The following is an 18,531-nucleotide window of genomic DNA, read 5'->3' as shown; positions in this document are numbered from 1 at the left end:
ACAGTTTTTCAGCACCCAAAACGTAATACTTTTAAATTGTTATTTGATTCTGTAAAATTGATATAACGCGGACCAAAAGTTGGCGTCTCTTAGTCAAATAAGTAAACTAACTTTCAAAACGTAAGACACCCATAAAATCATCTTAATCTTAGCTATACGGCTACGTTTGCTTAGGGGGTGCATATTACCCCACCTTCCCCTAATTTCTTCAGGGATCTCTTCTGTAGATTCTTCCCGATGAGTATTTACAAAAAATCCTACGGAAATTCTTGTTGGGATTCCATCATAAATTTCAACTAAACTCTTTCACGGATTTTCCCTCCGAGGAATCGCTAAGAATTTTCTAGGAATTAATCTTGCGATTCTTGGAAAGATTTCTTCAAAGTTTTCAAGATACCTTCAAGAGATCATTCCTCTAAATGTGTATGAAAACCGATTTTGAACCACCTGAAAATTACCAATCGACCAATTTTTCAACGCAAACCGATATTCGGCTCTTCAGATTTGTGCTTTTGAACATTCGGAGTGTGGCTTCGTCATATCTTCACCTTAAGCGAGTCGTACAAATTCGTAAGTGGCACAGTCCTACCCGAGCAGGAGGAGATAGCTGCAGGATATCAATCTCAGGTATGCAAAACCCAATACCTACAATCTGAATGAGGTATTAAGAAGTATCATACCTAAAATAAAATTGGTGTATGTTCTACGAATACCTCGTGAATAGTGACATTAGATATTGCAATACCTCAATAATAACCGACGATGTGTCCATACAAATGGTGATTTTGTTTCCATAATCGCATAATACCTCAAGGGAGTGTCCATAAATTACGTCACGTAAAGTTGTCCATTTCAAACCCGCGAGGAGGGAGGGGGGCTCCAGCCCTGTAAACATGTTATGTGAATTTGAATATAACAAAAAAAGATATACAAACAGGTTAAGTGACTTTGTTGTTATAAATTTGCTATTCTCCTCTCACTCACGCCAGTATATGTAAAGTCTAGCTTTTGGAATAAAGTAAAACTTCCATTCGGCTGGTTAAGCCGCAAAAATCGATAATTAATTAATTTAATTATATTCTCCTCTGCTCGGACAGGGAACATGACAGTTAATGAATTTTGTAATTCTTGTTTTAATTTCAAAACATACATATTATATAGAAAATTTGATAATTTCGTTTCCATGATAATTACCAACGACAGTCAAGTAACAATTAAACCGAGCTCGGTACTATTTTTATGTGTGTTTTCCCGTGTAGTTGCCGGCTTAGAAAAGCGCCACGGACCTCCTGTTCCGTGGGTAAAAGTCCACCAAACAGGTAACCCCAATCCGAGGTGTGGAGCCCGTAGCGTGGGTAGATTACCTTTTTAGGTTGCGTTGCGGCAAAAGATCTACCAAACCGAACCCTAATCCTCATTGCTTCCAACTAGTGGAGCAGCATATTTTAGTAATCAAAGGCAAACACTTTGGTCCTTATTACATTCCACACCTTGTTGAAAGTGAAAGGTATCGGTTTTAGGTGTTGCCGATATAGATCTTCAAACAAGGAAAACTAGGTTAGTATTCCTAATCTTTTTTTTTCGTTGTTCACTGGTTTGAAACAGATATCAGTATCTTGACGTTCTCGTTAAGGGATCTGATTTTGACTGAAAAAGGAGCATGTTATAAGCGAAACCTATCAATCAGAATCCTTCCTTACGATTATGTTGAAAATGACTACTGTAACAAAACTGAATACTTTATAACTTCTCAATGGTGATAAAGTAATGCGACATGCACTATACAAAGGACACGGGCTATACCACAATAGATCAAATATTGGTCGCAGTGGTTATGTACCGAACAGAGGAAAAGAACAGTGTTGTAATAGTGATTGAAGATGCAGGTAATAAATAAACAATTTTCATAATTCGGGATATGCATTCAAGATATACCTAATCACATATTTTCAGAAATAAAATAAGAATAATCACCGAAAGGATAAAATGGCTGTATATCGTTTGCAAGAAAGAACACTTCACTCTTCAAATTACCACATGCACCAAATGAGTGTCTATGTAAATGAACGAAGTACCATCGGAGGGCTAAGATTTAAAATCGCATGACTGGCAATATGCAAAAACGACTTTTCCAAGCGCATAGAAAGAAAGGACAAGTATCATAGAGACTTGATGAATTATTCATTATGGTGCTAGCGATATGTTGATGATCTTGTTTATTTGTGTTGTGCCACAGGGCCACAAAAACAAAAAAGACATAATCTTGAACTAACGCATACCTACCAACATAACAGCAAGAGCAACCCCCCGCTTTTCATACTCATGACTCCAACATCCAAGCAAACCATTTCATGTTGAACGACGAAACCCAATGTACAAGTAGGCGAAGCGAAACCAGGCAAAGCATACTGTGTTTTGTTCTAGGAGATACTCTCGTAATCATGAAGTCCTCTATTCTTTTGCAACCCCTCATTTGAGTACTATTTTATACAACTCATCTTTCAGTGTGCAACGTAGTGGAAAAGTTACGTTCTATACACCTAGCAGTTACGGGTTCTTTTAGTACAACACATTTTCAACCGTTTCTGTGTCACATTCGGGAGATTTTGGTTAAAGATCTTATGCAGTTTTTTTTTTGATTCGATGTACAATACCAATCTCGAGGATAACTCAAACACAGAAAGTCTCTGAATAGAAAACGAAAATGATAATGGAAACTCCCGCCTACTATTCCACTTTTCCGTCAATCTGCCTACTCTGTATAGAGCGAGGGCAGTCGCATGGCGGATATGCCTAAAACATAAAAACGCCATAAAATTAATTACAGCATTTTGCCACGTGTACAGCAGGATTTGCAACACTCAAAACAACAGCACCATCGCGGTGGGATCATCTTCAATGGTAGAACCTCGACGGAATTGGACTCACTAATGCAAGAGCAAGTTGGCTCTGGCGCCATCGTAACCCTCCGCCGCCGTCTTCGATGCCGTGGGTGGTGGGTACTCATTATGGATCATCCACAGCGCAGCAGTGGTGTGGCCGGTGCTGCACATTGAGCTCGAGATTTCCATTCACCGACCGACTCAACAAGCGACAGAAAAGCGTTAAGGACGAGAAGATGACACCTTGCCGCTAGGCAGGCACCGTGGGACATAATGTGCTAAGTGAAGCGAAATTTCAATTCAGAAAGCCGCGACACCGTCCGGAATGGGCTTGAAATGGAATGATTACAAAATCATCATTATAATATGAAAATGAATTGAATTATTCATATTTCTCGGTACTTGCTTATGCGGTTCGTCACCGGCGGTACACAATAAACAGGACTTTCGACAAGCGCAATGGAAATGATGATAATGAAAGAAAGGCACCGAATCTGAATCCACGGAATGGAGTTCATTAAGGATAGAGTCTACCATTCAAAATGAAAGCCTTCGCCGTGAATGATGGATTGAATGCAGTAGTGTTGCTAATGGTGGATTTATGTTTAGGGCAACACCAGCTTGAATCTTTGTATTGCTATCTTTCAGAGACGAATGATCTTCGAGATAATGTTGTTTTTCTACGCATTATCCTCCCTTGCGACATGTTTGTACTCTAGAGAACATGTTGACCACTGAAGATTTTTTTTTTCAAGAATTCTATGACCAGGAGGAATTCTATGCAATGAAACTGGTTTCCAAGATCCTGACCATTAACACATGGTGACTGATTACCAACTCTCCAGAGCACATTTTAATGTGTTCATTTACTATACCTCTCTTTCAAGTCTATCATTTTTCTTTTCGAACAGCCAGGCCAACTGCGCAGCATATGCCGCACGCTATGTCTGAACCAGCAGATTATAAAAATTGAATGTACATCGGATTTTTTTCCGCAGAACATCAGTATTCAACCTATATTTTCATTTGCAGAAGGTTTAAAAATATTCTATCGGTGAAAGTTTTTCCATACATTTTGTATGGGAGAGAAATTGGCCGAAAACGAGAGTTTCATGCAAATTTGTATGAAAAACAGCTAAAAAGGTGAAAAAATCAAAATTTCCCCGATGAAATATTTTAAAAGTTTCTGCATATGATAATATAACATGAATTCTGATATTCTGTGTAAAGAAACCCGATGTACATTCAATTTTTATAATCTGCTGGTTCAGACTAAAGTGTCTCGAGTATAAGTGGAGAATTTTTGTCGTTTTGACAGGTCTCCTGCTCGATTGGAACTATGGGGATGACACTAGATCGACTGTTCCAATTTTGACGTTTCTCCTCTTTGTTTTATCCAGGCTCGTTAGTTCAGACATAGCGTGTGCCGCAGAGAAGATTTCAAGGGATAGATTGATTTAAACATAGTCGATAGTGAAAACATTCTCCACCTTGAAATCGAGGAGAAAGATGAAAACGTGGGCATCCCGTACCAAACGTTTTCAGATAACGATATGGATATTTAAACATGTTCGCATATATTAATATGATGATGTGTACGGTGATTTGCTATAAATAAACTTTGTATTCGAAATTTATAGGAAACCAACGAATACTATGAGGGTTATTCCCAGAACTTCTAATCATTCTTAGCAACACAAAATGGCAGCTTTCCATCATATGATTCACAGGGTGCATACTCTTCCTTTAAGTGATATAGGCAAACAAAAGGAAATGGACTATATTTTTGAAACGGCTAGGCTCAATGGATATAACTATAGTATAGTTAAGCACGGGGGTGAATCTTCGTCACGAAAAGCACTGCCCGTTTGATAGCTCAACACTAGCGAACCTGGTGGTGAAAGTCAAGCTTTAGCCTGCAGCGAGCATAGGAAGGCGGCGTAGCACGCTTTGATGATTTTTTATTTTCCCATGGAAATTCATTCCAATCTAGTTTTCCAAGTGACAATTTCACGACTTCCACCTCGAAACTTCACATTTGTTCGAAGATACACATCTGTTCTGTGAGTTAAGGCTATTATCGTTAAGAAAAAGAGGGATTTGTTTAGAAAAAGCATGACAACTCTTGCTACTGAGCAAGATGAGTTAAAAAGGGTTGCGGTGAACTTTGATGATTACGAAACCATTTAGGCGAAACTGGAATTTTTTTGGTTTTTGATTTTTTATTAAATATCGAAGCAATATTTTCAAAATCGGTTTTCGTGCACATGTAGAGCATGGATCAAGGTATCTTCTGAATTTTTTTGTGGTGGAAAAAGTTTTCCATTTTTGCAGAAACCATTTTTTTGTGAAATTATATTCAAAAAAGGTTTCTGCAAAAATGAAAAACATTTTCCACCACAAAAAAAAATCAGGAGATACCTTGATCCATACTCTACATGTGCACGAAACCCGATTTTGAAAATATTGCTTCGTTATTTTATAAAAAATCAAAAACCAAAAAGTGAGGAAATGGATCCAGTTTCGCGTTAAAGTCAAAATTCAAAAACTTGGGTATAGATTTAGTTTTCAGTAGCAGGAACTGTCAACTTAAGTCATTATTAGGATCAACAAAAGATAAAATAAGTGATTTAAACAAAGCGGGAGTTTATAAGATAACATGTTCACATTGCAATAAAATCTACATAGGACCAAGCATAGGACAAACAAAAAGAACGCTTGAAACTCGATTCAAAAAACATATTGCAGAGGTTGAAAAAGTGGGTAAATAGTTAGAAAAGGGCTTGGCGTATGAATTTAAATCGAAAGTGTTGTGAAAATTTCCAATTTAGTCAGAGCATGAGACAAAGGTCATGAGGTACATCTCAAAATGTACAGTGGACCTGGGAGCTCGCTTGTAATGTGGCTCCTGTCAATAAGACTGCAGCACGTGTACATCAACTCTGCTTGCGTGTCTTAAGTTCCGCTGGCTTGAACATTATTTATTCTGACATAATATAGTAATTAATTACACCACGGCCTACTACACTATAGTACACTGTCCGACATCCTGATGATGTGACCCGCCCGCCGTAGCCTCCCGATTTTCGCGGTGTGGACGATGGTTGGTTCTCTCAGCAGCGGATGCAGCTCGTGGTTCATTCGCCTTCTCCAAGTCCCGTCTTCCATCTGCACCCCGCCGTAGATGGTACGCAACACGTACCGACGCTCGTATAGTCCACGCTTCGTTCCCATACAGGACTACCGGTCCAATCAGCGTTTTGTAGATAGTTAACTTCGTGTAACGGCAAACTTATTTCGATCGTAGAGTTCTGCGGAGGCCGAAGTAAGCTCGATTTCCTGCCACAATGCGTCTCTGAATTTCTCTGTTGGTGTCGTTGTCGGCGCCGAAGTACACGAATTCTTCAACCACCTTGATTTTATCTCCGTCAATAGATATTAGGGGTGGCGGGCGTGGTGATTCCAACCTGGATGACAAATCCGATTCGCCTGGCTTCACTCTTTAGTCGGATGTACGTTTCCGCCATCGTCTCAAATTGTCATCAGCGAAACCAAGCAGCTGAAAGGACTTCGTGAAAATCGTTCCACCCGTGTTTATCTCCGCTCTCCTTATTGCACCTTCCAAGGCGATGTTGAACAGTAAGAACTAAAGATCACGAAAGACCTTGCGTAACCCTCTGAGAGATTCGAAGAGTCTCGAGAGTGTCCCTGATACTCGAACTATGCATATCATTCGATTCATCGTCCTTGATCAATGATAGTTTCGGCTTTGCAGTCTTGTTTTAGTTGAACAAACTATTTAATTTTGTCCGACGTTTCGACACCGGGTTCGGCGTCTTCTTCAGGGAAAACCCCGGGAAAACATCTGATCCGATCTGGTGCGCACACCCATGAATCCAGCCTGATATTCCCCCTTACGAACTCGTTTGCAATCGGTGATAGACGGCGGCATAAAATTTAAGAGAGTATATGGTAGGCAGCGCTCAGTAGTATGATCACGCGATAGCTCCCGCAATTCAACTTGTCGCCCCTTTTGTAGATGCGACACACGGTACCTTCCATCCATTCCTCCGGTAATATTTCCTCCTCTCAAATCTTCGTAATGACCCAGTGTAGTGCTCTCACCAGTGCTTCTCCACCGTATTTTAGATGTTCGCTTGATGGTTGATCTGCCCCAGTGGCTTTATTGTTTTTCGACCGGCCAGCCTTCTCCTCTATCTTCTGGAGGTTAGGGGCTGGAAATCTTTCGTCCTGTGCACGTACTCCTAGATCTGTTACCACGCCACCTTCGGTGCTTGCAACGTCACCATTGTGGTGCTCATCATAATGCTGCCGTCACCTCTCGACCACCTCACGAAGCAGTGGTACAAAGCTTCTCGTAGAACGTCCGTGTGTCCTTAGCGCGGTACAGCTTTCCATCGCTTCGCGATCTCGTTCTTTCTGCTGGCGCTTCTTCCTCCGGAAGTCTGAGTTCTGCCTGTTCCACGCTTGTCTATAACATGACTTATTTACCCTCGTACGGTGTTGCAACATTCTCAACCATGCTGCATTCTTCTCGTTTTTTTTTTTTCAACTGTTCACATTCGCCGTCGTACAAGTCGTTTCTGTGATTCGGAGTCGCGAAGCCTAGTGATGCAGCCGAGGTACTACCTATGGTGGATCGGATGTCCGCCTTCAAGTGTAGCTGCGCCAAGCTGCTCTTCCGTTGGTAGGGTCACTGCTAAGTGCTGCGCGTAGTCTTGAGTTACGTCTACGTTACGCAGCTGCTCGATGTTGAGCCGTAGCGTTCGACCTCGACCTCGACGTTTGTTAGACTAGGTAGTGATCCGAATCTATATTCGTACTGCGGTATGTGCGGACATTGGTTATATCCGAGAAGAATTTATCGTCGATTAGAACGTGGTCGATTTGGTTTTCTGTTTGATGGTCGGGTGATCTCCAGGTGGCTATATGGATATCTTTGCGGAGGAAGAAAGTGCTTCGGACTATTATACCACGAAAGTCTGCACAGTTTACGCATCGCTGGCCGTGGCTTTGGGAGAAGGTAGCCCCCCAATTTCCACTTTTCCATTCTTTTCTGTCCAGTCCAAAAGAGTTCCTGCAACGCCATGATGCCGAAGTTGCGGGGATGTAATTCGTCGTAGATTATCCTGATGTCACATCCTGCGAAACCAAGAGACTTACAATTCCATGTTCCAAGTTTCCAATCGTAGTCCTTTTTTCGTCGCACGGGTCTTTGCCGATTGTATCGAGTCGTTTTTTTCTCCTATATTATTAGCAATGTGGATTTTTACGGGTGGCTTATTGGGTCTACGCCAACACTCCTGTCTCGCCAGAGGGCCATCGTGCCAGTTCTGTTTACCATCCCAACCAAAACTGGGGCTACCATTTTGGATCTAGCTGAGCGTAATGCAGCATTTCTTACTCAGCCGCTGGATGCCAGAACAAAGGCTGTTTTAGCCACACCTCCTTGGAGAACAGACGCTTGGGACGTACCTCCTCAATCTAAACCTAGAAGTCAGAAGGAAAACAATGCCCAGTCTGCACTACCAGGTAATCACACAGCTCTTAGCTGCTGGTCTTTGTCATCGCTTGACCCGCGGAAGCATGAAGTAGGAACTTGTGAGGACTTGAGTGGGACGCTCTCCTTATCGACTGCCGCTCACCATCCTTGGTCACAAACAATACTCATGTTCTACCTGGTCCACCCCACTGCGCTCCTCGACTTCATAATGTTACATAATTTTATCTTAAATATACTTCATGCTGACTAACATATCTTAACCCTCGAGCAGTCGCGTCTTTGACTACCTGCAGTGACGCTGCGCTCACGCTGTGTACCACAAGCGTGTATTTTCATGGTGCGTGTACTCCCCAAGTAACCACGGTGCTGAAGCCTTATTACATGCAGATATACGGTGTACTTAGAGCAATCATTTTTTTTCCTCCCCTGTTGGGGAAATTAAGCCACTGCGTCCAATAGGCTGAACTTTTGTGGCATGTCCCGTTTAGAGCAATCATTACTTTACATGCAAACTTAAAGTTGATTTAAAGTGGAAATGGGCAATTATACGACTGCTTCAAGATTATACCAGTATAATCTTAATTTGATTCTATAATTGCCCACTTCCACTTTAAATCAACCTTAAGTTTGCATGTAAAGTAATGATTGCACTAAATATACCGTATATCTGCATGTAATAAGGCTTCAGCATTGTGGTTACTTGGGTCATTACACGACGCGACCGCTCCCGGATTGAATATATTTTCATCTTAGAATCTTTCAATCTTGCAATGCCATTAAAGAAGAAGATATACTTCAAGGCAAAATAAACCATGATGACATTAAGGTTTTATTAACTAAATCAATCACCGTACGTGAACGTTGACCCAGTTTCGACGCCAGCCAAAATAATAATTTTTACTTTTATTGTCACTCTATCATAAACCAGTATTCGAAAAAAGAGCCGCAACCTCGTGAAGACCGGCTACATGGTTGCCTACTTGCCGCCGCCACCGCACCGCCGGCGCAGTCGTTGGATTTCGCCGATTATGATGACATATTCGAATCTCTGTGACATGCTTACTCGCTATGAGGCTCGATGTGCTTGTTGTTTACTCTAAGTAAAAGCCAAATCGAATTCCAAAACTGTGATACCCGTTTGGGATGTTGTCGGTAGGTGCCTCCTATAGACCGCACCGAGATCTCTTGCGCATTTCTTTTACTCTCGTTGCATCTGCGCCGTTCGACCAGTAGGTTTCAGACTTCCATTGAAGAAATAGGAGAAAATAAGTGTTGCTTTCCTTGAGCGTTGATTACTATAATTTACTTGTGGAACAGAAAGAAAAATAATAGAATCTGTCACTTAGTGAAAAGTAGAATTGATAGAGTAAAAAGTTGGTGTGCAATTGAAACACTGCAGTTCGCTGGACGTACGTTGATAATGGCCGGCAGGTAATCAATCACCTTCGATTTGCACTCTGCCTTTTTGCAGCGATAGCTGTTGCTTCACAATCAACCAGACCAGAACTAGGCAAGCAAGTCAACACGATTCCCGACGGCAGTTCAGTGACTTGCAGAAGCGAAAAGTGACGAACCCGTATGCTCTCTGCAGTGCAGTGATGAGCCGACTGCATACATATGGTCCATTCAAAATACTTGTAAAATAAATACGAAACTTGATAAAAGTTGTTACATGCATTTGCATATGATTATATCATCCTAATGCAGCGCGGTCATGCACAGGAATCATTTGAGGTAAGGGGCGTCTCTGGCTCCCATTTTTGGGTAATGACTAGTATGAAATTTCTAAAAATATTTACAGAAACATTGACTTCAAAATAACTTAGGTGTATCACGTAATTCAACAGATATTTCCACTCTTCGTTACTAAAAAGCATTCAATAATATCATTTATTCCTTTTTTTTTTCAATCCTTGAATTGAAAAGCCTAACGGCGAACATTTGCTTTTACGCGCCTGAGCCAACGGCTGACTACCTCACAAAATTTCGATAAACATCTTGCATCTTCCTTATGGCATTTCTTGAGGGTGGTGCTCCGACGAAACCCGCTCGAATCTGTCGTCGCAATGCAGCAACAGCGGGTGCATCGTGTCGTGAGCATACTTACCTACTGAACGGATTATTTAAGCATTTAGTTACGGCTGATCACTGACGTCCGAGCCTCCAACTTGCATGCAACTAGCAATAATGATTGGAACATTCGAATGGTGCACCGCCGTTAGTGTCGGTCAATTCCCGCCAATGAGGGAAATCGGGATGAAGTGAACCGTTGGTTAAAATGGCATTTAATTATTTAGTTCAACATCTCTACATGGATATGACTGAGCCCACAATTCTACGCCACACATTTCGGTTCGCTGCTACTCCTCTCCATCCTCGGGATCGTTCTACACTCGTCAAATCTCTCCGTTGCATTATACCGCATCTTATACCATTTCCGGATTGCACCGGATATCTTGCGAACACCAACTTTTCAGGGTTGCTATGCAGCTATCCTTGTAACATGCCCAGCTCACTGTTTCCTTTCGCCTTCGGTAACCTTCGAGATGCTGGATTTGAGAATCGAACTTGCCGCCCCTATCAGCATGGTCTTGCTGAAAAATTAAAACAAATATTTTTTGTTTTATAAAAGTCCAATACCCAAGCAACACATATGTTATAATAGAGTTACGACAGCGCAAGTTTTGGTTGTATAGCAGTTTATTTTACGTAATTCCAACATTGTGTTGAAATAACGTAAAATAAACTTCTATACAACCAAAACTTACGCTGTCGTAACTTTTATGTAACATGTGTGTTGCTTGGGTAACTTCTACTAGTCTATACAAGTCTAAATTTTACTAAGGTAGTGATTCAAAGTTCAACTTCAGCTTTCCATTAGAAAACACATCTGACCCCATATCTCTCCACATGTGACGACGGACGATGGTAAGACTCCGCGTGCGCACGAGAACATAAACAGAGATCGTTTCGTTACCGTGCCCCACCGGGGCCGAGAGTAAATAGCGAGTTAAACGGGTTCAAGCATGTGTGCCAAAGTTAGCGGCGCAGGCGGCAAACCAACTAACTAACCAACTATTACTGTGCAGCCGCCGCAGATAAGGTGGAAATGTTTTTCTTCTTTCACTTTCATTACGTATAGTGACGCGAACCGTGTAACCTGCCTGTAGTCACGATGATGGCCGCGAGTGAAGTAATAAGGATCAGTTGGGCTTATGCCACCCCTCGATAAGTGTGTCAAGAACGAAAACAGTGTTTTAGTGCTTAGAAGAGGTCCTGCAGATCGAGAAAAATCTGACAGAAGATCACATTTTATTGAAGTTCTAATTTCGTGGTTCATATGATAACTCCAGCTCTAGTAGGGAAAATGGGACTGAGGTATGTCGTTAAATATGCATACTGTTGCATTGCGAGACAAAACTAAAACCTAAAGGTTTAATGTCAATCACTGATCAAGAATATCCCCAAGTAATAGAACTAGCTGAATGGGTAACTCTCGCTGAGACCGTCCCACTATTTACACCAAGACTTCAAAACATTTTGAGGTGCCGATTTTCTGAAAGTCCTCCCCAAAAAAGTAAGGAAAATGCATTTGGTTAACAAAATTGGTGGACCCCTCGTTAGTTAGAGCCACAAGCATTTTGACGGACCCCTCAAATTTGGTCAATTGTTGGCTCATTTAAACCGTTATAACTCAAAAGTTTCGCCAGAAACCACTTGAAAACTAAATGTTGTTGAAAAGAGAAAGGATAGAGGTACTCTTTGCAGCTATGAAAAGTTTGGTCGTCCATATTGATTTCGGCCGCCATCTTGAATTTATATACCAAAACATTTTTTTCACTATGTTGGCAACCACCGATTTTCAAATTTCTTGCATCAATCGAAAGCTGGGACATTTTTACACAACATACCAAAAAATTAGAGATGTATCTCTTTCCTATGAAAAGTTATCTGCACTTTTGTGAATCATGCCATTTATGCGCACTCGGCCAGGTGCCGATTGTTTACATAAATACAGCGTTATTTCACAGTCTTTACGAATATTTATTTAAAATCTGAATCCACTAATGAAAAGTTGAAAGTTTCAGCTTTTTAAAACACTAAAAAAGTTTGAAAAGCAATGCCCGCATCGTTGAGAAACAGTTAAAAATGAAAACGAACCTCCGATTTGCCCTTATTTTGATGCAGGTGTCTTTGTGTATACAAGCAGGCGCCAACTTTGATGCTGTTGCGTATCGTTGCCGGTGCGGATGGAAATGTATGGAGAAAAAGTGCAATGATTTACAAAAGTGCAGATAACTTTTGATAGGAAAGATATACATCTCTAATTTTTTGGTATGTTGTGTAAAAATGTCCCAGCTTTCGATTGACGCAAGAAATTTGAAAATCGGTGGTTGCCAACATAGTGAAAAAAATGTTTTGGTGTATAAATTCAAGATGGCGGCCGAAATCAATATGGCCGACCAAACTTTTTATAACTGCAAAGAGTACCACTATCTTTTCTCTTTTTAACAACATTTAGTTTTAAAGTGGTTTCTGGCGAAACTTTCGAGTTATAACAGTTTAAATGAGCCAACAATTGACCAAAATCGAGGGGTCCGCCAAAATGCTTGTGGCTCTAACTAACGGGGGGTCCATCGATTTGATTAACCAAATGCACTTTCCTTACTTTTTTGGGGAGGACTATCAGAAAATCGCTACCTTAAACATTTTTGAAGACATGGTGTAAATAGTGAGACGGTCTCAGCGAGAGTTACCCAATAACAGTTTCTTAAGCTAAAGTTAGCTTAAGAATGGTTTGTTCCTCTTGTACAGCAAAAAATGTTTGTTGGGTATGTTACAATTAAGCAATGTAATTGAAGGTTCAACGCATTCAAGACTAGTGAAAAACTAGGTTACGTAAAAATTCAAATGAATAAAGATTAAACATGATGATGATTAACCTGGGCTTGTTAGGGGAATATCTGTAAGTAAAAAGAAAATCGCGTTAAGTACTGTTCCTTTGAATTCCACTAATAATTTGCATCCTTTGACAGATACGTATTTCGACCTCAACTGTAAGGTCGTCTTCAGTGTCTGACACTGAAGACGAAGATTAAACAACCATTCAGAGTTGATGGGTTATTTGTACTTTGGTAAGAAGGGCAATGAAGTGTTCTTAAGTGAAGACAAAGATTCCAGAGTTTAAGTTAGATGGATGCATTCATTGATTTTTTTTCTTATATGTCAAAAATCTCTAATCAGGCAAAGGATGACTTTGCATTGTGACAACTTCAACACTAAAAATGATGAGAAAAAAATCATTCATTTTGCAATAGTATTTTCCACAATACAATAGGACCAATAAAGGGTGCTCAATAAATTGTTAAGTATGTTAAGATGTTATCGTTTCCAAACAAATACAGGAAAATTCACAAAAACTGCGAACTAAAAAGATATCCTTCGAAAACATATTTTAAATGATTTTAGATGACGAAAAATTATATTTCTCGCGTTTAGTTACGAGCGTATCTGAAATGATCGATTTCTCTCTCTTTGGCCGGTAAATCGAGTTAAAATGTTTTCATTGTGCTGGATGCTAATCACGAACACGACTAGTTCGACAGGAATACATCGAGAAACCATCCGAATACTGCTCCCGGAATAATCCGAAGAGAAAATAGATGAAAAGAAATCGATCATTGTTTGTAGATATGCCTGTTGCTAGATTTAGTTAAAAATTCAAAAAATGGGTAAAATAGGGTTAACATGCTCGAAAGTAGGTACCGTAAGCCGGGGAAATATTAAAATGCTAAAAAATATGCACGGTTTCCTTAAGGACAAACTTCTTAACATCCCGCTTTAACAGTGCATCAAAACTTCAAACGCACAAATCTCAAGAAGCAAGCTTTACACAACAAAGTATTCTATTATTCTGTTCTTGCTCACGTGTAATAAGTCTAAAATAAGAAGATCAGGTGCGCTGGTTTTGTTTACGAAGAGATTTGTGCCCTCGAAATCGTGAGTAGGTGCCAAAGTCGGCCATTGTGGCGGCCATGTTGGGATTCTAACAAGTCTGTCCTTAAATCAAATTTAAGCTAATTTCCGCACTTATTGTCAAAGACACGAACTTAACCTTCACGTACCCGACCCCCGACAACTGATTTTCAAAATGCTGGCATTTTGTCAATTTCCATCCGATTTTTTTGAAGCCACCATCAGTCGATCATAAATTGGTGCTAGTTTATTATACTCAAGTGGCCATGCAATACCCGGAACCATTCCGGGGATATTCCGGATTGTGCTGGGGTCAGGGGGGTTGCCAAAATGGCTAAAAGTGATTATTTCGTGTACCGTCGATGGGGGTGACAATGGGTCTGGGGGGTGAGATTGGGTCAAAACGGAGAAACATAAAATTTGAAATAGCTCATCAACTATGGCTAATTTATATTGAAAACTTTTTATTATTTTAAAGAGGAGATGTTTTTACACATCATGATGCAGAAAAAGATGTTTAGCAATAATCGTTTTTTTGTTCAAATTGTAGCTAAACTTATATGATGAAACTACTAGTAAATCACTCTGAAAAAATTTCTCCTTCACAATGTTTCACACAAGCACCTAACCATAAATTTTCTTATAAGTAGTTAGCTGTAGGTATTACCTGGTTGATGCAACGAAAAAAGTGGGCTGTCAATGAACTTTTTATATAAAAATTCAATATTTTTGACCCTATATCTAAATATTAAAAATGGGGGTGAGATTGGGTCAAGCAAGTTATCGTGTGCACATAACCTTAACTAAAAATTGAACTTGTTATCCAGTCCCCATTTGATGTAAAAGTGGTGCCATGTTTACCGTATCTTCATAAAAGTACGCTTTTTTTCGAAAATATGTCGAAGTGTCAAGCGAGTGTGTTCATACGTTTAGTGCCTAAAATCATTTATAACAATAAACATGGACAGCTCCTCTAATCATCATCTAACGTTTAGTGTACTGCAATATCGTAATCTCACAAAATAGACATAAAAACGTTCTTCTTCTCCACTCATTTTTGAAATTTTAAGGAAATATCCTGAAACTACCAGACAGTAGTGGGATTTAGGAAATACAGGGGCTATAAAACCGGTAACATAGTACAATGTCGGAAAGTGAATGAACGTCGAATTTTGGTTTGGTTAAACATTTCTCATGCAGTCTTTCAATGCGTCCCTCTCTCATTGTAATCCCCCTCCTCTCATGGAGGTTGAAACTTTAAATGAGGATGACTATGGTGGCTAAAAATGGCGATACAGCATACAAACGTTATGTTATCCAATTTCAACATTTTTTTCGATTGTTTTAGCCCTTTTAGGAGGATTAATCATCTTTTAAAATTACAAAAGTTTTTTTTAGTCATGGTTATATTGTTTTTTAAGTAAGGTTACTAGATATGATCAATAAAATTAACTTATATTCATAGATAGGCGATTTCGAATACTTTGACCCATTCTCACCCCCTCTAAGGGGTGAGATTGGGTCAATTTTCAATCATTTGTAGTTTAGTAAGTAATTCATATAAAGTGATACTTTTTTGCTAAACTATCAATACCACTTAGAAGAGTATACATACCAAATAAAAAGTTATTCCGACTTCAATTGCATTTGCTATTTAACAAACAATCTTTGAGTAAGTATCCTTTTTTGACCCATTCTCACCCCCAACGACGGTATTATTATGTTTGAACCATCAATTTTCAGTGTTTTTTACAGCGAACAGTGAAACACAGCTGCGATAACCAGATTTGAATAAGTTGGCCCATCCGGATCCCCGTGACAGGTTCCGAGGGGCCTCATTGGGGACACTTCTGGTTTTCAACCTAATGAATGAATGAATTTGTACAGACTGAAGTCTGTATGAACTAATATGGCCAAAACGGAACATTTAGCATAGGTTCCACGGGGGCGTCATCGGGGACATTTCTGATTTGCAACCAAAACATGCCGTACGACGTATCAATCTTCATGATTTCGAGAGAATGGGACAGAAAAAAATGACTGCAGTATGTATCAACTGATGTGGCCGTTCTGTGACACCTGGAACAGGTTCCACAGGGGCCTCTCGAATACAATATCATACAAAATAATCACTTTTAGCCCTTTGGCAAAACAGACAGTAGTATACGTAAAGCTATCGTAAAAGCGAAACTTTAAAACACGTTCAAATAGGCTTTCAAGTCTAGTTTTTATTTTGTTGATTTGGGATAACATTCATCATCTCAGTGAACGATATATGTTTGTTTTCAAAACATCCTCACTTTGATCTTGTACCGACTATTCGAACCCACTAAGCAGAATACCCTCTTCGAATGAGTGTAATCCGTTTTGTAGGATTTAATTCCGCCCTGTTATGCTTATCCTTCGATAGATACGCATATTTCGACTACCACTTGCAATCTTTCTCATTAGCAGTTATCCACCCTTACTTGCTTAATTCCGAACATGCTTTTCAAATCCTTACAAGTTATAACAAGCTGAAGACTCAGTACTTTTTGTATTTTGCGGATCAAAAACCGTAAAATAAATTACCGAACAGGGAAACCAAGATTGAGTGTGTATAACATTTTTGATCTATTTTCAGTTCAAAACCCTCCAATACTTTCAATAAATTGTATATTAAATATGCAAAAAAAAAATAAATATAAAAATTTATATAGAAAACAAGCGATTTCGTAAAAGTGTCGATTATGAAATTCAACTCTGAGATGTTTTACTGAGTTGATACAGTGATTTCAGATCTGGTATGCAAGCCACGAATGATTTTTCGAATATGTATTTAATTGGGATGCAAAACACAGTTGAGAAAAAAACGGAATATGTACGAATGTTCGTTTTTTTTTGGGGAACGTCCATAAATTACGTCACGCTTTTAGGGGGGAGGGGGGGTTCAGCAAAGTGTGACGATCCATACAAAATTATTAGAGGTCTCATACAAAAAGTGTGACATAGGGGGGAGGGGGGGTTGAAAATGGGCAATTTTTGCGTGACGTAATTTATGGACGTTCCCTTGTTTAGAGAGGAGGAATTCTCGCTGATTTACACCTTGTCTTCAAAAATGTTTAAGGTGCCGATTTTCTGAAAGCCCTCGCTAAAAAGTATGGAAAATTCATTTGGTTACTCAAATTGATGGACCCCCCGTTAATTAAAGCCACTATAATTTTTGCAGACCCCTCGATTTTGATCAAAAGGTGGCTCATTTAAACCGTTATAACTCGAAAGTTTCTCCAAAAACCACGTCAAAACGAATTGTTGTTGAAAAGAGGAAAGATAGAGCTACTATTTACATAAATAAAAAGTTGGGTCGGCCATATTGATTTTGGGCGCCATCTTGGATTTTTATACCAAAATTTTTTTTTTCATTATGAGGGCAATCACCGATTTTCAAAATTTTTGCATCAATTTAAAGCTGAGGCATTTATACATAACATATCAAAAAATAAAAGATGTCTTTTTTTCCTATCAAAAGTTATATGCAGTTTTGTAAATTAAGCCACGTTTTCTCCATACATTTCCATGCGCACCGGCAACGACATGCAACAGCATCCGAGTTTACGCCTGCATGTATACACAAAGGCGCGTGTCGCAAAATTTGGCCAAATCGGAGGTTCGTTTCCGTTTTTGACTGTTTCTCAATGATGCGGGCATTGCTTTTATATTTTTTTTGGTTTTTTGAAAAGCTTAAACTTTCAGCTTTCCGTTAGTGGGTTCAGAATTTAATTCGTGTTCGTAAATACTGCGAAATAACGCTGCATTTATGTAAACGACCGGCACCGGGCCCAGTGCGCTGAAGTGGCAGAGTCTGCAAAAATTGTTGTGGCTCTAACTAACGGGGGATCCATCAATTTGAGTAACCAAATGCATTTTCCTTACTTTTTTAGCGAGGGCTTTCAGAAAATCGGCACCTTAAACATTTTTAAAGACAAGGTGTAAATAGTGGGCCGGTCTCAGCGAGAAAAACATAAGTCCTTTCTTAGCGCTTCCCTACTTGGCTTCCCTCTCAATTGCTTGGATGAACGAGTGCGTCGAATTTCCTCCTTCAAGTGCTTGTAGACAGCTGGCAGAATCTGTGAAAATTACGTACCTTCCAATCGATTCCCTCGCAGCTAT

At 39.7% G+C, this 18,531-nt stretch overlaps 1 protein-coding gene across 2 annotated transcripts in view; it reads left to right on the top strand.

The window, feature by feature from the left end:
- Positions 1 to 9,639: 9,639 nt before the first annotated feature.
- The window catches only part of LOC109424550 (uncharacterized), a 16,102-nt gene continuing 7,210 nt past the window's right edge, over positions 9,640 to 18,531 (top strand). Inside the window, exon 1 of one of the 2 annotated variants that reach the window (XM_029858516.2) lies at positions 9,640 to 9,837. In XM_029858516.2, the coding sequence (XP_029714376.2) occupies positions 9,827 to 9,837 (11 nt within the window). In that variant the 5' untranslated portion in view covers positions 9,640 to 9,826. Of the gene's footprint in view, positions 9,838 to 11,287; positions 11,785 to 18,531 lie in introns of those variants that run through there. The other variant, XM_029858515.2, reaches the window with a different exon arrangement.

Source organism: Aedes albopictus, chromosome 3 (assembly GCF_035046485.1).
Source record: "Aedes albopictus strain Foshan chromosome 3, AalbF5, whole genome shotgun sequence".
NCBI lineage: Eukaryota > Metazoa > Arthropoda > Insecta > Diptera > Culicidae > Aedes > Aedes albopictus.
The sequence above is the reverse complement of the archived record's forward strand: the minus strand, read 5'-3'. Positions and strand labels throughout refer to the sequence as shown.